This window comes from Fringilla coelebs, assembly GCF_963513975.1.
Source record: "Fringilla coelebs genome assembly, chromosome: 9".
In the NCBI taxonomy this organism is placed as follows: Eukaryota; Metazoa; Chordata; class Aves; order Passeriformes; family Fringillidae; genus Fringilla; species Fringilla coelebs.
This window is the reverse complement of record NC_140067.1, coordinates 18,360,546-18,380,957: the sequence shown is the minus strand read 5'-3', so window position 1 is coordinate 18,380,957 and position 20,412 is coordinate 18,360,546. Positions and strand designations below refer to the sequence as shown.

The 20,412-nt window shown below is 35.8% G+C and overlaps 1 protein-coding gene across 3 annotated transcripts in view; it reads left to right on the top strand.

Annotated features, from left to right (window-relative positions):
* Nucleotides 1–20,412, top strand: part of DPYD (dihydropyrimidine dehydrogenase) — a 335,424-nt gene that overhangs the window by 103,048 nt on the left and 211,964 nt on the right. For 2 of the 3 annotated variants that reach the window (XM_084211421.1, XM_084211420.1), the window contains exons 5-8: nucleotides 561–722; nucleotides 9,769–9,965; nucleotides 13,755–13,836; nucleotides 16,247–16,334. In XM_084211421.1, the coding sequence (XP_084067547.1) occupies nucleotides 561–722; nucleotides 9,769–9,965; nucleotides 13,755–13,836; nucleotides 16,247–16,334 (529 nt within the window). Of the gene's footprint in view, nucleotides 1–560; nucleotides 723–9,768; nucleotides 9,966–12,057; nucleotides 12,092–13,754; nucleotides 13,837–16,246; nucleotides 16,335–20,412 lie in introns of those variants that run through there. The other variant, XM_084211422.1, reaches the window with a different exon arrangement.

The window sequence follows — 20,412 nt, the reverse complement described above, 5'->3', positions numbered from 1 at the left end:
CATGGAAAGTCTTCTCATCATGTGTCTGGGAAAACTGGCACTACTGGTCTGGTGTGGAGGACAGGCATATCCACAGAGATGGTGTGCACAGATGTGTAAAATAAGATTTTCATTCCTGAGCTGTAAGGAACTGGTAATATAACTGGCATTTTCTGGTCATACCTGTAACCAGGGTTGCAACTCAGCTACTGCCCAATTAACCTAGAAATGGAGAGAATATTTTCAAGTACGTAATGCAGCAATTGTAGTTTTTGAAGGTAGATTTGTTAAGCTGCTAAAATCCTACAACCACCTCAGACTGAGGATCCTTTTAACCATTTTGCAAGCTAAAAAGCAAAAGTTTACCTTTGCATAATCTGCAGGTTTTGCTGACTTTCTTCTCAGTGTCTTTGATGGGATTTTGCATTACATGTTAGTACCTTTCAGTAATGTCAGTGTTATTTAGCATATATGCTTATATATTATTTTGTTACAAAATTCCCTCTTGAAGGTTTGAATTTTTGCTTCATTGGTATGTGACTGTCGTTTTTATTTCTTCTTCCTTTCTCTTTTTCCTTCAGAACTACTATGGAGCTGCCAAAATGATTCTTTCTGACAATCCACTTGGCCTGACATGTGGAATGGTGTGTCCAACATCAGATCTCTGTGTTGGCGGCTGCAATTTGTATGCCACTGAGGAAGGACCAATTAATATTGGTGGATTGCAGCAGTTTGCTACTGAGGTAGGACTTGCAAATGTCTAAAATTCTTTGTATATTGAGTATTGCCTGTGGTTACCTTTGTTAATGATTTTTTTCAAGAAAAGTTGATACTAATAAAATTAAAGCATAGAAAGCTAGAATAATTACCCTTTTTCTTACAGCACACTCAAATGCTTAGAAATGCTTTCATAATGCAGTACATTATAGGAACATAAGGAACATTATTTGTCAACAAGATGATTCTTTAGACATATTGGTAGTCGAGACAATTATAATAAAAGATTTATTTCAGGTGAAATTGTGGATGTTGCTCCATTGTAGATAGTAGGCTGCACAGGGGAAAGGATCAAGTGCAGCTGTAGGTAAGTGCATATTAAGGAGATGTAGAACTGTTCTGGGCATAGGGTAGGTTCTATAGCAGAATTAATGTGTATTTGTGCTGGCTTTGAGACAAAGAATAAACTTCACATTTTTTTTTCTTTTTAACATCCTGTTTTTCCAAACCTAAGTAAATACATAGTTTGAGGTTGACCTAAAATGCATGTCCATGTGTATCTATTTATGTAGGTAAAATTCACAGTGTATATGTGTAAATTTACTAGTTCATAAGGGTAGGTGCATGTTTTGGCTACTGTAGCAAAGGTTGTTACTTGCTGCTTCACATTAGAAATTCTTTGCATGGGGTTTTGTTGAGCTCCTTGAGCATTGCTTGGGAGTATGTAGTTTTAATGCTCCAATTTCTGTCTGAAGGAAGACAGAGGTAACTACTTGTTTGTTAATTTCTTTTAAGGGCATGGAGAATTTTTACCTCACTCAAGGTCTCAGATGGTACCTCATCTGATCTATCTGAAGTAAAATTTTGTAAAAATTATTATTTTGGCCTCTGTAAAAGTGAGGGAGTTATGGCTATATTAAAACCAGCATATTCTTGTGTTAAGACTGTATATTTCTATACAGTCCTTAACTAATGTGCATGTCCCTATTCTGTATCATGAGCCATTTGGCTGATCTTATTTACAAACATACAAGGAAGTTCCAGTCAACTTTGCAAAGTCTGGGAAAAAAACAACTTTGTAGAACAGACCAAAATAGAAATGCAAATCAATCTGAAAGTAACAGATGATGTCTATAAGACCAGTATTTTCCTCCAGTGTCAAGCATGGACTTCCCACCCTCTTCTCAGTGGCTGTGGGTCATGATTTGATGAACAAATATTACTACCTTCTGCTGCTGTTCTCCTTTCATCTGTTTGTATTCCTCCTTTCCTCTCTCCAGGAGACTCCTAAATCTTCTGAGGCACCTGATAAGCTTTTTTTGCCAGCTGTTGCTGAATCTCCTCTCCCATCTCCCCTCTCCCTCCCCTCCCTTCCCCTCCCCTCTCCTCCCCTCTCCTCTCGTCATTTAAGTAGTTATCCACTTCATTTTTCTTGAGATTTGAACACACAAGTGTAAGAATCCAAAGTTCTCATTTACAGGATGAGACTAGAGACACTGACCTGAGTTAATTCTGTGTGTATGTTGAATCGTTGGGCTTTATCAGTCAAGGAACACTTTTATTAGCTTTTTTTCTAGTGGCCTTTTTTCTGTGTATATAAAAAGTATTTGTTGCAAAGCAGAAGACTTCTTCTTTCCTTAACCCCCTCACAAAACCAAAGATAGAAACCCCAAACCAACTGACCAAACAAAAAAGAATAAACAGTTGGCAAGTAGATCATAAATACAGTGGTGAAATATTACTGTTTAGGAACCAAATGCAAGTAATATCTGTTATAGTTTGATTTGTGTCTTCTTTTAGCTCTTATTCTATGATTAATAGAGAGGAATTATGACTTGGTAGATAATGCTAAATATCTGCCATTTTTCTTCAAAAATCTTTATAAATCTATTAAAAAACCCACAGTGCTAGCATAATGATTGATAAAACTGCAGAGGATGAATAGTTATCAATGTTTCAAGTTTGTATAAAATTATGTTAGTTCCAGGAGCTCTAACAGAATAAAATTGTTATATAGTTCTATACGGCAGTCCAACAAAAAGAACGTTTCAAAAAATGTTATTTTCTTTAGTATTTTCATAGTATCTATGTTTCTATACATCTAATATATAAAAAATGTGAAAGAAAAAAAAATTTTAATAACCTTTAGGTTTACTGCTGTTTGAAGCAGAATTTTTATGTATTGTAGCAATCTTAGTTAGTAATAATAGGCAGTCACTTTTGCAATTAGTACTTTTTTACTTTTCAGTTAAATTTTGCTGTGAAAGTAGATATAGTTGAAAAAATATAATGGTATGGCTGCTTCCAAGTAAAAATCATTATAAAAATATAGATTATAATATTGGAGAAAATTGTAAGGTGTTACTGTTCATACAAGAATTGGCCCAGATAGTGTGTTCACAGCTCTACCTGAACAAGTAACTTAGCAAATTGTGAATTTAGGCATGCAACATGTGTTAGTCTTAATGAGAGCTGCATGGTGATTCTCATGCATGGTGTAATATTTGTCCCAGAGGGGCTTATTTACTGAAAACTCCATTGTGCATGAAGCCAGTTTTAGGCTTTTTTTTCCCTCAGAATTAGTCTGAGGATCATACACTTCATGCATTATGAGAGTGAGCAATAATAAAAGGGCACAACTGCTAGCTGAGATAATAGATAAAATTGCAGTAAAGCAGGAATGTGGATTTAAAATGGAAAATATATGGGTATGACGTGTGCCCGTTTGTGCTTCTGAACAATGACTGATCATCTGTTCATACAGCAGATAAAGCTCCCTAATTGTAAAATATTTGTCTTGCATACGGTAGAGCAGTAAAAAAAAATGGCACCTTATGCCGCCTGCATTTCCCTTCTGCCCTTTCATAGTTTTGTAACTATGCTTGGCTCATTCTCAAAGTGAATTGTAATCCAGCCTGAGAAAATGTGGTTTTTGACAATTAAATGTTTAAGTGGAAAAAGGGAAATGTCCGTTTGTATTTGTGATGTAGAATGTGTGTACTGGGATGCAGTTACCATGGTAACTGTTGCATCTAGAGAATAACATGGAGTAAATCTCACTATTATAAATGACGAGTGTCAAGCTCAGGTTACACCTGCTACTTGCACAGGTCAAAATTATATTAATGCCTTTATCTGTCTCCTTTGCCCAAGTACTTCAGAATCAGGAAGCATCCATTTTTTGAACACAAGTTCAGTGAAAATATACTGAGATTGCAGTGACAATACATATAAGCGTGAGGTATGTGGCTGTCAGTCCCAAAATGAACTAAAATCACTGGTTACTCAAGTACAAGTTTGTAAGCTTATAGTGAAAAGGAAGTGAGGTCTATTACCTTATCTGCTGTCATATTAGTAAGAAACCCTTACTTATTATGTTTTTGGATAGACTTTGTTGAATCTAAAGGTTTTTTTCTGTTTCTGTTTAATCATTCTGAAGGATGCAGCACAAGCTAAATAGAAAATATATTATTTTCATCTCTGCATACTAGATATAAACACTAGATCATTTAGTAGTGTGGTTCTTGTGCCAGTTTCAGTTCTGGTGACTTGTTCCTCTTTGCAGACACAGTCTGACTGCTGCTGTAGCAGAAAGAAATTGGAAAAGGAAATTTGATATGTGTTTTTCTGAGAAAGAGGGATTGTATGAGCTTACCTGCTGCTCACCTAGGGGACAGCTCAGCAGAGTACCTGTGCTGGGAGGAGTGTTCTGGTGAGGGACCTGAGTGATGAACCTCCCTTCTCCTCCAGCCCACCACAGTCAAGGAAGAAATGTCTTACCTGAGGGATTGCCATGGAGTGGCACACTGTGCCCTTGGGCTTAGGTTCCTTTTTGAGCTGCAAATTGACAGCTCTGCTCAGTCTGTAGTGCAGCTGTGAGGAGACGGTGGTTCTCATGGGGCTGCCACTCCTGCAGCAGGATGGCCTCGAGATGCCAGGCTGAGCATCATCACGGGCATGGATACCTGAGCTGCATCTGCAAGACGAGGGTTGTTCTGGGGAGCTAAGACAGAAGGACAGATAGAAAAATAGAAAGCCCTTTATTTGTCAGTTATAATTTTAATACATCTTTAGGTAATTATATATTTTAAGTCGTGTTGAAGATTTCAGGCTTGTCCTAGGGGAATGGTGTAGCTTTCTACAATGGTTCAGGGGATGACTTTGAGGACTTCTGGTTTCTCTGGCCAATGCTGCAATATTTCCTGATATTTTGGCAAGTTATATAAACTTCCCTACAGCTTGTTTTACAGCTGTTAAGCTTTTTTTTTTTTTTTTTGAAGCATTTGCATGAATTTTGCTAAGTCCTTTAGTGGTGGGATTAATGAAATGTTGAGATTTGGACTCTGCAATGTCCTAGATCCATGGGATATCTTAGGACTAGAATAATGGAGGTTTAAAAAGTCTTTAAGAAGTTGTTTTGGATCCTAGTTTTGTAAGCACTCACGTATTTCCATAAAAATTGAAATATTGCAACTTTAGTTCTTAAATTGTGGAGGGAAAATCACGAACGTTTCATAACTAGCACGTCTGTGGAAAAAAACACTTCATGTAACATCCTATGTTATCCACTGCAATTAAATGGAAGTAATTGGGTGATAATATAATCTGACAACTTCAAGAAGGTTCATGTGCATGCAATTTGCTTTATTTTGCTTTAAAATATGTGCAGAATATGATTTTCTTCTTTAAATATTCAAGTGCCCCATATTAATGTAAACCAGCCTACAGATAAATATCCATGGAAACCAGTGGGAAAGTGTGAAACTAGTAAAACCAGTTCCTAAATGTTCCTGATTTCATTGCTTGTATTCTACTGTCTGTGCACTAGTAAAATGTGGCAACAATTCAGTGTATACTGATACATGTCACACTAAAATTAATCCCAGCTAGATTCTAATGTCTATGTCAGTAACTGGTATCTCACTGCCTTAGTGAAGGATATTTAACTGTAAACCTTACTGAAAAACTTATTTCTAGAGCCTTTTAAGCGTGGAACCAAGCATTATATGTGAAGAATATAAAAAATTCAGTTATCAAGTCAAAACTTGTATTACTAAAAGGTTAAATTGTCCTTCTGTTTGTCCTTCTGAAACGTGTCCTTCTCTGAAAATCTTGGATATACAAGGTATGTTTTGAGTCTTATTTTGTAGGATTAGACAAAGGTTTTTCACAATTTATCAGTGAGATTGATCTTTCAATCTATTTACTGTTTTGTTTAATATATTGCCATAGTCCAAAAAAAATTTTAAGAAATAATGGTATAAAAGAATGGCTTGTGTTGGAAGGAAGCTTAAAGTTTATCTGGTTCCAACTCTCCTGCCTTGGGCATTGACACCTTCCCCTAGAACAAGTTGCTCAAAGACACCTCCAACCCGGCTTTGAACTGCCGGGGATCATGGAATCATTAAGTTTAAAGAGATCTCTAAGATCATCAAGTCCAACCTTTGACCAAAAAACACCTTGTCAATTATACCGTAGCTCTTAATGCCACACTGATTGAAATTAGGTATTTTATTTACTTTAAATTGTATAAAATTTGAGGTAAAAATTCTGAATATCAGTTCTAGCACATTTTAATGGTTTAAAATGTTTTGGACTCATTTAAGTCATGCTTATTTTGCCTTAAAATTATTTTCATCTGATTAGCAAATACATTTCTCTGAGTCACCTGCTACTCTGCAGAATGTCACATCTTTTCATCAAAACATTTTAATACAAGAGTGGTGCAGTGAAGAAAAGAACCACAATTTTATTACATGAGGCTAACAATAAGCTTTTCCCTATCTGCATTCTCAAAAGCAGCTAAAATGATTTGGCTAAGACTTTCCAGGAAATTTAAGCTGGAATCAGTTGCTCAACAGTTGAAACCACTGTAGTTGGCTCAAGTGGGACATGTGGAAGCTGAGTATAAACTCATGTTATGCATTATTTTTATATATTTTTTTGGAATTATGCTCTTTGTTGAATGCTTTGGAACATGACCCTTTTGCAGTGAAAGGATGCTTTATTTACAATAGAGAATCCAACAGACTGTTGGATTTCATACTGTAGAGAGCATTGAGCAAGTGCACTCAAACCTTCACACAATGCAGTGATGCAAATAGGAGAACTATTATTTGTTACAAACGTGTGAATCAAGAGAGAATTTTTTTCAGTTGTTGGAACTTAGCAGAATAGATTGCCTGTTTTAGTTGGTCAAATTGGAACTCTCTTGTGGACTGAGTCTCCATGTTTTATAAACTTAGATATATCCTCTTGGAGGACTCTAATGGATATGAGGCATAAGAAGTGGACAGAATCAATGTGGGTTTAATTTGAATAGGTCCTGGACAGTGAAGCACTGCTAACTGTGTCATATTTGATAAAAAGTTTAAGAATAAATGCCTAATGTTATTAATGTCTGTTATTAATCTCTATGAGGGAGAGCCAGAAGGCAAGGCAGACATGAGGATGATGACTGAGGCTTTTCACTGAGAGACTCTGCTTCAAAATTCATCATTTGGTCTCATTTTCCTGAATGGGTCTTGGTTAAAAAGCCCTGCAAAACAAAGGAAAAACTCAATCCAAATACCAAGCAAGAAATAATGTTTTTGAAGGTAAATTGGAAAGAAAGGTAATAGTATTAAATTTTACCTGCATCCTGAACATAGTCTGAAGAGATTAGGAGCAGAAAGGACAGTTGAATGTAACATGCCACTGAACACTTGCTTGCCAGTTACTCATCTCTGGCCACCAAAGGATTTATACAGAGGAATTCAGTGATATTTAATTAAGTGACTTACAGTATAGGGAAACTTCACCATGAGGCGAGTAAAAATCCTTTGAAATGCATTAAAGCAGTTTGCTATTTTCACACAGTTACCCTGCCAGCCTTAATATGCAAAACTGCCACTGAATTCCAGATGGCAAGATACTGCCACACAAGCTGGCTGTGCTGCATAAAGACAGTTTTACCCTGTTTGCAAATAGGCAGAATTAAAGTTGACCATTCAGCCTGAACTCCTAGGATTTTCTGCATGAGTGCTTGGTTTCTGAAGCTTAACACTGCACTACGGTAGTGTGGAACTTCAGTGTAACATTTATTAGATAGGTATGACTATTTGATAATACATAAAAAAATAGTTATGTTAACAATAAAGTAAATTTAGTAGTAAATTTGTTAAGCATATGCATATTCAGAGTGTTCAATATGCACATTAAATATGCAAGTTATATAATTTTTGTTACAGAATAGCCTTTTTAAACAACTATATGAGACTAATGAAAATCTGGTATAATTCAAGCAATTTCTTATGAATATAACAAAGCAGACATTTTAGAAATATCATTGCATTTGGGTTATCATAATCTAGTTTCACAGTACAATATGAGCTTTTCAGCCTGTGAAATCCATTAATAATCACATTAAACTTTCCCATATTGTATGAATTGTCAGGTTTAAATGATTCTTTCTTTAAAACAATTATCTGTCTCTTGCTTCATGCAGTTTGTTAAACCGCTGTGTCAATTTACAAAGACTGGGGGAGTTTGACACAGAAATTTAGCGAGGGAAGGAACTAATCATTGGTTTACCTAGCATGATTGCTCAAGTGCATATGAAGAAAATGAACATTGATTCAAAATATAAATGAAAAATTCTAATCATGAGTGGAATTGCCAAAGTTTAACTTGAAAACCCTTTGCTTCTTGAGTTCTAGGGAAACTAAAGTCTGTTGGTAAGCTTTTAAATAGTTGAAATATGCTATTTATTACGTTGAATGTCAGTGTATGTATTTTAGAGGACTAGTTAGCACTTAGGGAACACAGCTCTGCTTTGAAATAAGTGGGGAGCAGTGTGGTCTCCTGGCAATTTTTGAGATTCTACGTTGATGGTGTTTGTGATATGACTGAGAATCCCCATGCAATGCACTCTTGAATTATTTTGTCTGCTACAAATATATACTGCTTGGGCTAAACATATTTCCCCCTAATGCCTAAAGTAAAAAGAAGATGTACCTGTGCTCTTCCATGCTTCTAATGTTTAGTAGCCTCTAAGGCTGTATGTCTGTTCTTTTTCCTTTTGTAGATCATACAAGATAGAGGCTCAATTCCTTTCTCTATAATTTCTGTAAGTGCAGAGAGTGAAATCTTGCTTGGACAATACAGAATATTTCTGCCTTCACCTCTTGCCTGTATATCTGAGTATAGAACTGATTTAATACAAATCTGAAAAATTGTGTGACATTACAACCAGGTTAGCAGCCCATTGCATTGGGTTCTATAGAAACACACACCAGTGGGCAGGGATTGGTCCTAAGTATTTTTAATAGTCAGGGCAGATTGGAGCAGATCATCACCTTTATGCAGGTGAATGAATAATTGGGGCATAGGGAGAGCAGTCTAACTTTCAGATGCATCTACAGTTTTTGGAAACCCAATTAAAAAGTGGACAAAAAATTAAATAAGATAGGTAAGAAACTGAAATAAAGTCCTATAAAAATTATCTAAGAGGAGGCATCTAAAGCATGGGCTAACAATGAAAATCTAGCACTGAAGACTAAGTGTGGTTCCTAAAAAACATTTCAAAACCACCTGAAGTTTGTCACCTACCACCTCTAAAATTCAGCTACAAGTGATTTTTCCAGGATCACGCAGGTTGTCTCTTCAAAAGCAAAGCCTCTTTACTGGCGTTATAATCATTTGCATTACTTGCAGAGATATTTTTCTACTAAGAATTATTTGTTTGCAGTGAATTTTTTTGGCATTGCAGAGATTTCTCTACTGTCTGGCTGACTTTGCATTCCTATTCTGACACTGGCAGTCTGGATCTGTCTTCTCTGTAAAATTTACAGTAGTGAAAAACCTGACTTCAGAGATTTTTAAAACAAAAAGACCCGCAGAAGGACCAAACCCTGCTAATACAACATCCCTCGCAAATGCACAGATCATGTCGTTTGGAAACCTCTATAATGTTGTGAGTTTGCTGTAATGCATTAGCTATGCGACAGCACTAGCAGAAGCTTTCATCTTGTCAGTCATACTAAAAATTTAAAGAGGGAATGTGTTTAACCTGTTGATTGTGTTGCTTTTCAGGTTTTCAAAGCCATGAATATTCCTCAGATCAGAAACCCTTCCTTACCTCCTCTAGAAGATATGCCTGAAGCATACAAGGTGAAGATAGCTCTTCTTGGTGCAGGACCTGCAAGTTTAAGTTGTGCTTCTTTTTTGGCTCGACTGGGCTACTCAAACATCACCATATTTGAAAAGCAGGAGTACCTTGGGGGCTTAAGGTAATAAAATAATAATAACAAAGCACTGTTTCCAATTATTGTAGAAAGCATAGCAAAAACTGTTGTACATATATAGTTTATATATGATCACTTGACTTTTAGCAAAGGAAGAGAACAGAAGATTTCAGATCTGCAAAAGTCACCTTTTATTTAAATAATTGATCATTCATGTTAAAAGAGGTACAGTTGCAGGCAAGCTTTAACTGAAAATCTGGTGGCTATCTCCTATATTCTCTTCATATGACCTGTTAAATTTCAGGGTGCAATTGTTATTATCGAATTAGCATATTAGAAAACCAAGTCAGGAACCATTTTCCCTTTTCCTTAAAACAAGATTAGGTCCCTGTAGCCCTAGTGAAATAATGTTTAAAATGCTTTCGATAGTAATTTCATGGAGAGTTTTAGTTTTAGCATGCTTTCCTGGACTACCTTGTGTAAATAAAGGTGACAGTGGCAATCAGCCATCTGTGGATCTGCTTTAGCAGACCATATCATATGGGTGAAATAAACCTCCTGCAATTCAACCTTCAAAAAGTTACAAATACATAAAGGAAGGTACGTTTGCAGTTTTCCTCTGTGGTAAACCCTTGGCTAGTATTTGCATGTTGTCAGTCCTCTACACTAGAAAATTAATTTTTGCCACTGCAGGAATGGCTGTGATCAAATCTGGGAGGTTTGTTGGAATCCCTGTGTATGAGATAATTCAGACACTGAATTCTACAATGTAAGGTGTGCAAGAGTACAAAATGCACTCACACAATGTGCTTAAAAAATAAAAGACATAATGAAACAGAGAGAAAAAGAAGGGTGATGCACTTACATTTCTTAATGCAGCACCACTGAGATCAATAGAGTTGACATGGTTAATGAAATTGATCCATAATGTCATAATGTCAAATACGTATTCAGTGCTCTGCAAGAAAGAGAATCAGTTCTGGAGAATTTGAACCGATTACTTGCATTTTTCCCAGTGAGGTTCAGAATTATTCTACCTAATTACCAAGGTGTTAATCCATAGGCATTTAACTGTGAAGCTGTTTTATTTGAACTAGTTACCATTGAGTGAATTTAGTATGTGAAATACCTATTTACCTGTTTGATAACACGTTATCATAAATACCAGATTAAAATCAGTATTTTTGCTGTAAAGTAGTCAGAATTAATAAGAGGTTTTTAACAAAAAGGCTCTTTTTGGTGACAGGCTGGACTCAGGTTGGACTTGGCAATAAAATGCAGGACTTCCTGCAGCTGCTTCGGTGCTGTAGTGCAATGCCACAGTTGCTTAGTACGTGCTTCAGTATTTGAAGCAGTGTGATCTTAACTTGAATTTAAAATAATGTTTTGCCTGTTGTTTCTCCTAATGCAAAAAGCCTTACACAGAGTTTTGCCCGTTCTCTTTGTATCCTTAATGGTTGAGGATTGTATTTTAAAGTGTATTTCTTTCTTTTGAGTCTTAACATGTATTAATCAAGGTCAAATTTTACATCCATTCACTGTAGAAATGCTCATATGTGGTTTAAGGGCATCAATTCCTTTTGTCCTTACTTTAATCTTGAAACAGAAAGGGGGCTGGCCTGTGGCAGCAGTCATCCATTATTGCATTTCTAAGTCTTTGCAGCACATCTTTTAACAAATTTAGGTTATTGATGAGTGTGTTTTCAAGGCTTCATAAACTATTGCAAAATGCTAAGAAGACCAAATCAATTTTGTATTTGGAATCCGCTGATTATAATGGCAGTGTTTTCACCTTCTTAAAGTTTTTTCCAATTGTTTTTAATTAGGATGTTTCTTACATCATAGCTAATTTTCATAATATTGTGACACTAGAAAGGTGTCTAGTGATTGCAATTCCTGTGGTGGGATATTCAAATATAACATAAATCTGGGCTTCTCTGAACGTGTCTGGATTTTTCATATCTATGGGCAGGTTTTCCTGCATTTCACCAGTTGTGTAAAATTTATGCATTATAGTAGAGTAGGCATGAGCACACCATGCTCTTGCTTAGAGACCATGAACAAGCTTTACTACTTTTGCTCCTCTCTGTGCCACTGCTTTACAATGTACCAAAATACTTCTCTCACTATGCCACAGAATTGTCCCTTGAGCAGCAGTAACTTGAGGTCTCTGAGGAACGCCAAGCAGCTGTCCAAGCACCTCTGACTTGGGTCAAATTTGAGGTTGATGTGAATTTGTGGAACACTTTGCATGCACTGCATCCCTCCTCCATCTCTGCCCCATTTCCATTTCCTCTCTGTCTCTCCATTGCAGAGTGACAGACCATCTGCTGCTGCTGAAAGAAATTGCATCAAAATTATTGATGTATAGTTGACTTCCATAAAAAGCCTATTTTCATAGTTAATGTGCATGCATGTGGGTATACATCACAGCATAAAACTAAGTGTTTAATAAGAGTAAAAACAAAGTGTTTATGAATTCTGACAGTGATGTAACACAGCCAGTGGTATTCTGGGAGCATGTTGTGGAGACATCATAGGTGGCCTGGAAAATAGAACTTTCCTCTTTTTTGATTAGATTTCTTTATTGAATCTCTGTTGCAGAATCATATTGATACATTAGTTTCTGCCTCAGACACCTTTATTTAGCGTGACCTGTGAAAGTTGTATTGACACATTCATTATATCTGATATTTACAACACTTCTCATTGCACACTGGTCAAGAAAGGTGTAAAAAGGGCAGTATTAAAAATAAGGAAGAACGCCAGTTTCTTATCAATATAATTGAAGTTGACGCAACTTAAAAGAAATAAAATTCTTCTGGCCTGTCAAAGTTAGATGCTAAAGATGTGTGGTCAATATCAATATGTAAAATAAGCTGCAGTGAATCTCTTGTGTCTCTGCTTTGTTATGGATATTACAGATTCATTAATTTGAAAACAGATTAGACTGTTTGAAGCTTAGAACTATCTGGGGAGAAGCCTTTACTTTTCTGCATATTTAGGTTTTTATCTTCATTGAACAAAAGTAGCTAATATATAACTTCACTCTGTTTCTCTGCAACATGTTTTACAGTAGGAATTTAGAACTGGCATGTATAGATGTTATTTCACTGGAGATAAATATATATATATATTAGATCTGTATCAGTAGATATAAAGTGAGATTCTATACTGGCACTGCAGGTTTTTTTCCCTTCTGTGATTCTGGGAACTTGATGTCATTCTTAATCTTCCCCAGGAGGAAAAAATGCCAGTTAATAAACATTAAGTCAAAAAACAGACACGAAATCAACAGCTGATAAAGTGTTTGTCCATCCTGAAAAATAATTAAAAATTTATGAAGTAGAAATAGAGGTACAGTTTTCAATACCCTAGCTCAAAATAGCAATGTACCACTTTTTAAAAATTGTATGAGAAATTTGAAACTCTAGTATTAGATAGCTTAATGAAAGATTGCTATGTCACTTTGCTTTCAGTAGCCATGAGGTCTTTTTTTAAATGGGTATCCTAAGCTTAGTGTTATGTATTCTGGTGAACAAAAGGAATGGAGCCAAAGTCCTTTAGAATTCAAACATAACATATGTTAATTAGTCACCTACAAGAGTGGGCAGTGTTGGCCTCAAGGTACTGCCTTTCTGGCCTATATTTTTAGCATTGGATGAATAATGCTTTTTTGTCGCTCTAAAAATATAAGTCGAAAGTCACATTTCAGCACGTTTCCATTCACATTTGTCACAATTAACTAAGGTATAATATAAGTACTTTAGCAAATAGTAATAAATTTTAAAATAATATTTTCCTAATAGTTACAGGCTTTTTTATCTGTTTTAGTACATCTGAAATCCCCCAGTTCCGTTTGCCGTATGATGTAGTGAATTTTGAAGCTGAGCTTATGAAGGATCTTGGAGTGAAGGTAATGAAAAATATATCTTGCCTATGTATAGCTCAAAGAAAAAAAAAAGAACAAGAACTCTGCCAAAGATTAACAGCAAAATGTCATGCACATTAGTAAAGAACGATTAAAAGCTATGCTAGACAGAGGCAGGAAGATGCTTCCTCTTGCTCAGGGCATTTGTCTGTCTCCTGTCTGAATGCCACTAGTTTGGAAAAGGGCAATCAATAGTTCTCATCTGGAATGCCTGCATGTGATTAATTGTCTGTAAGAAACAAATTCCTAAATTGCTTTAGGGGTTCAATGTAGCTATTGGAATTATTTGATTTTTTTTAATCAAGTTTTTTTCATGCAAGTTTGGCACTACTTAAACCATTCATATTTGATACTTCTTTTGTTCCTTCTTCCTGAGTTTTTTTTTCCTAATGGATTATCATACAGTCTTGCTTCCAAGTTAATTTTATAATAAAATGCATAAAATTAAAGTATTAACATGATCATCTGTTATAAACCATAACAATCTATTCAACTTCTTGGAAGGCAATAGTTATGCATTATTTTGTTAAATAAATGTGTGTTGTTTATAGATAATAGGAGCAGTGATTTATTGTAATTTAGGACTTGAGCTGTAGATAGTATTTAAAATTGTTGTACATTTTAATGGAAGTTACAAATGTACCACTGGATCAAATTTTTGAGTACCAGGAGGGATGCTTTATGTTGAACACATTACTAAAGCCTTCAGTGAAGCAAGAAATTCTTGGATTGAATTCTTTCATGTTGATTCTTTTTGTAAAAGCAGTAGACTTGTCACAAGGCCTGAGTGAGAGCGTTATACTGCCTGGGTTTTTTAAGAATGATAGTAAATAGGTTTTAAGTGCTAAGGTCTGTTTTTTTGCTTTCAAGTTCCCTTTGAAAGCAGAAAGCTTGTGAAGACTGACAGAACGGAGGTTTAGTTAGGGATGGTGTTAAACAGAGAACTGAGACACTTTTAGACAAAATTGCTGGGCATAGACTCCTGGGACTCCTCTGCCAGCCTCAGTTCCCAAGGCTTTGTGTTATGATGAGGTCTTCAGAATGGACTGATGGAGCCACCATGTCATCCTGACCTGCAAGTCCTCTGCAGCTCTGGACTGCAGTAGAGAATTTCAATGTAAATTTGTTTCAAAGCTCTGCCGTTGGTTTGCAATTGACCCTTTGGCAAGCTGGTTAAATAAGTACCTTAGCTTTATGCCTCTATAAGCTGGAAATATTTTCTGGTGTTTACTTAAAGCATTTCAAATCTGTGGTGGAAGGTGCTGTGTTGTGTAAATGCTCAGTAGTGCTGTTTATTCAAGTAATTCCACTGAAATTAGTAAGAATTAGTCAGCTGGATAAGGATTACAGAGCTAGGCCCTAGAAGTATTATGAATCCTCACATAAAATAGTATTGCTATTTAAATTCCTTCATTAGGTTTTCATAACATATGTACACAACAGGATAAAAAAATGTAATGACAATTTATGGAATGTCTTTTGTTGCAAGTGAGGATGGAGTCAGTTTTGTTTTAAGGATTGCAATAGTACATGACTTTTCACCTCCTGATAAAATTTATACTAAATCTCCAAAGACAAAGTAAGTCAGTGTTTTAAGTAGTGTAAATTGTATTTTACCTCTGTCTTTTTTCCCCACCAACCTAAAAAGTATACTAAATGAAATATTGGCAGATTGAATAACAAACAAGATACACAGTGACTTGAAGGCTAAACTGTTAAGATCACAAAGTAGAGAGCTTACACAACAGCACTGCATTTTGTGAAGTAAAATCACATGTGATATAAAAAACCTGAGGGAAAACATTCAGGTTCAGAGAGTCTAAGATGTGGAGATAAAAACACACATACCTATGTCAAGAAGTATGAAATATCAGAAGAGGAATCACACACACTTTTTGTGCTCAAAGGCCTTGGGGTTAGGAGTGATGAACAAAAGGTGTGTGTATCTCCAGTTGCATGACCTCTGCACAGGGACTGCCACTGTTGGTTTCCTGAGCATGCAGAGAGCACCTAGAGCACCGGAGAGCATTCTGTGTCTCTTACAACTCCTCTAGGTGCTCAGCCTGGGCAGTGGCTGCTCAGAGCAGGGTTGGGGGTGGAGAATGGCTCCAGAAAAAAAATTGCAGCTTTTGCTTCTGGAAGCAAAAAGCAATTGATCAGAAGCAAGTATAGATTATAGGTGTGTTTTGATTGCTGTGACTTATTTCTTTCAATAAATGAACATCAATTACTGCACTATAGATACTGTTTCTTGTCTAAATCAGAATTAGCAATTGCAAGTCTAAATCAAAACTTATGTCATTCATAATTTTGAAAACCTTTGTTAGTTTACGATGCAGAATGTGCTGCTTCATTATAATTGCAATTTTTACCAAGCATTTTTTAATTGTTTCAGATAATTTTTAGGAAAGGCCTTGCAGTGGATGGAATGACACTCCGTACCCTGAAAGAAGATGGCTATAAAGCAGTCTTTATTGGAATAGGTAAGAGCTCATGGTCCCAAGTTTTGTCATACTGAAATTGAAGGACTCCCTAGGAATAAACTGGAATTTGTATCTTTGTTAATAACATGATGGGAGAAAGCTTTAATTTGGTGCATTATGGAAGTATGGAATATAAGAAAAAATTTAAAATCAGGAAGCTAAAATTAGTGGCCTTAAGAGGATTACTAAAATTTTCAGATTTATTTTACAGATCTTTAAGTAATATGTGAATGTAGCCGAATGGGTTGATTTATTGTTTGTTTAGATAGTTAAAAATGTATGAACTAAAATTTGCTTGTAATTAATTGCCATATTGGCCTAGAGCGATACACAAGTTTAGTTTTCAATTTTTGCGAACAGCTTACTACACCCACACAATTACTGAATCTATATGTAAGCCAGTGATATCATGCTTGGTTGCTTTTTTTCTTTCATCCATATAAAATGTGCAACATCCTTCAGATTGACTGTAGTGAAATGTACTTATGAAGTGGGTTAACAAATAAGCTGATTTTGACTTGTACAAAACTGGCATCATAGGTCTATCTTCTCTCATATACTAGAGAAGTCCTGCACCTCTCTGCTGTTTGAATCATCGCTTCTTTTTAATGTTAGATTAGAATTATTATCCATTTACAATTATTTTGAAGTACAGCTGGACCCATTGCTGCCGTATGATAGGCATGTTGAGCAGGCATTGTCTACAGTTGGTATGAGGCTTAATGCTCTTTATTGATCTAGACGTTGCCTAAGTGAACATAATAGGAAACAAGTTGTCCAACTGTTCCTCCTTCCTATTATTGATTACAGAGATGTAATTCTTAGTACAACGGCAACTGTTTTTTACCATCTGGTTATGCAGTATAATAAGCTTTGCAGGTCTATTCTGTTGTGTAATGATAGCACAGAGTGTTGTGATTTATGTAATTCTAAATCCTCACATTGTTAGAGAACTTCCATGTATAGGAATTCTGATGTATCATATTTTGATGTAATTGTATACGAGGCAAATGGTGTGACTTATATTTGTTATTATTTTCATCTGTGTCTTTCAAACCACATTGCAAAATCTCACCAATGAGGAATTGATTCATAAGCATTTGTTTTCTGTGAGTGTAGCACTTAGGAAAAAATTATCAGTCTTTTTTTTTAACATCAGCATCGTTCCTCTGCATTTCTGACTCAGAAGCTTAGAATAACAGTTCAGTTTAGTGTCAGCAAAAATGACCACTGAGCACTTCACATTGAATTGAAGTGTTCAGTTTATTTATCTGGGTTTACTTTCTGACCCTAACAAAGCTATGCTAATATAAAATATTTTTGCTTAGAAATATATTTATATATATGTACCTACAGACAACATTTTGCCATACAGATACTAGGAAAAGGGGCACAACCGGAATTTTAATAAACAAGAGAAGGTATCTGAAGCACAATTCTCCTGTAAAGCATGTGTTCATTGATTGTGCTAGGAAACAGAGTGTATAAATGCTAATGAAGGATTATGTGTACCTACAAAGTTTTGTTATTGGACACTACCTTGCATTTATGATGCCCTTTCTGTACCCCTTGTCTGCCTGTCATCTCACTTTTGCAGTACTGTGTAGGCCAGTGGACAGAAAAATGGCCTTGCATACTGGTTGTGACAGGGGGAGGACATGCTGAGGGGTTGCATATTTGTGGAGTTAACAATATTAATGCAATAGAGCATTTATAAGCTATCAGCAACAGTAATTTCTCCATAATGAGTCTGAACTGCATTTCTTTTTGTGTTCTTAGCCTACTGAACAAACATATTCAATGAAATACCACATTTGAACATTACTCTGAATCATAGGGGTAAAATAATTATGGAGCTACTTTCATAAAACCAAAGATTTATTTTTTGTTGTAATTTGCTTCAGAATGAATTTGCACCTTGATAGAAAAGAAATACGGCAGTTTTAAATTTTCCCCGTTAGTGGAAAAAAGAATTAAATGAGTGTGTAAAAGAAAATGAAATCCCTGATAGGATGAGAGTACAGTGTGAGAGGACTTTTTTGCAGAAATGTGATTTTTGAAGTTGGGATTGTACAAAAGTCCGTGTGTGATTCATGAAACAGAAGATCACTTGTAAATAACCAGCTACCTGAGGGCAGGTGGAGTTGGAAATAGAACTACTTTGAGAACTGTTTTTCACACAGTTATGCATCAGGGAAAATCTGTTGCCTGTGGGAATATTGTGTGTGGTAGGGAAAGTGCCCTCCACTGCAGGTTCTGTTAGTGGTTAAACATAGTAACTGAGGTTTGAGCATTCTAGCGAGTGACTGTATTGAAGAAAAATGAACAGCCAAGGCTTTTTGTGAGAGCTGTTTGGACAGGTGTTAAAAGTGTGCTCTGATCAGCTGTTTGCAGTGTTTCTGACACAGGGTTAAAGAATTCCTAAGTTTACAAAAGGATACAAGTTAACAGACTTATATGAAATGAATAATAACAGAAGAGTGTGCTTTGCTTCAATTCTTTGCTTACTGAAGCATTGAGGTTTATCTTAAGGGGAAAGATGCTCTCCAGCCAGTAGGTCTGGAATATTTAGTCACTGGCCCAAAGCTGAAAAAAATACCTTGTACTAGACTTGAAAACAAGCAGGTGGCCAGTATATGTCACCAACATTTGACAACCTCTGGGGTCTCAGTGTGAGCCACACCTTACCTCCATCTTACCTTTCCCAATTAGGCTGTGAAGACTGATGGGAAATTTGGGGTTATGAAGGCCTATGTTGAACTAGGAAAGACTAAATCCTAGGAAAAGCTTTCATAGTTACCTGGATAAGCAGTAAGGATCCAGCTAGGCAATGGCAATTTAAGAGATACACCATGCTTCTGGTTTTCTCCAGCAGTCACAATTTCAGATTAAGCTAACACAAGTATTAGGGGATAGTCAATGAATCTCAGTTTCTTATGTCAAAATTAATAATAGACAATGGCATGCATGATAATTTTTAAAGGAACGAAAAGTAGCAGCTAAATAATGGGAGGAACGATATTCTTGGAGTCTCTACTGTATTTTTTTTTAAAGTTTTTTTAATTGTCATTTAGGTAGGTGCTATGAATAAATTTAGTCTTTATTCATTGGGCAATTAAAAATGCTCATTAAGAATTAGAGATGAAGAATTAGTCCCTAAAGTTTTCATCTTAGAATTTCAATTCTCTTCCAGTTACAAAACTTTTGGCTTTATTTTGTTACTCACAAACATTAATTAATAGGAATTAAGTCTCCCAATTAAACTGTCAAAGTTTTAAAACCAACCTCTAAAAGTAAGCATAGAATAAAAAATCCTGTCCTGTCCGGATTTGAAAGATTACTCAATGTGCTCTGCCTTGAATCAGCTCTGCTTTTTGATAAGGGTTTGTGAAGAATTTGTGACTGAACTGACAAATCAGTTTGAAAATTTTGCTTTAGAAAAAAAAAAACAAGTCTTGCATCAGTTGCTGCCTTCTGTAAACACCGTAGAGACTCAGGGCTACAGAGAATAAGCATGCTGAGAGCAAAAGGAGAAATCAATGGAGGGGTGAGGGGCTAGAGGAGAGAGCACATGGTCCTCAGAGACAGCAGAGGAAGGCAGCCAAGGGTATCCTGCGGGGAACAGAGCAGTCTGGATGCTTTGTGTTACTGTGGCTCTTCATGGATCTTCAGAGTGGAATATGATTTTTACCAATAAGAAAACCCAAAACAAAACACACGTATGAGTCACTCATGGCTATCAGAGCAAATGCAGAAATACTAGGCTTTTATTACTCATCTTTCTAGAAGTTCAGCTGCCTTCTTTGGAAAACAGGATTCTGTTATTCTGTCTTTTAAGAGTCCACAAAACATTTCAAATTCTTTTTGAAAGAGAAAATACATAACTGTTTCTTTATTGAACTACTTAATTGAATAAAAATGAATGAAATAAATATTTAAAAGACATTCTTCATGTGACATTTAAACGACTACATGGAAATGCTATCACCATAAACATATTTTCTGCAGACTTTTACACAAACCTCTAGCCTTATTCTCTAATATTTTATAATAGCATTTACATTCTCCTTAGAGAATA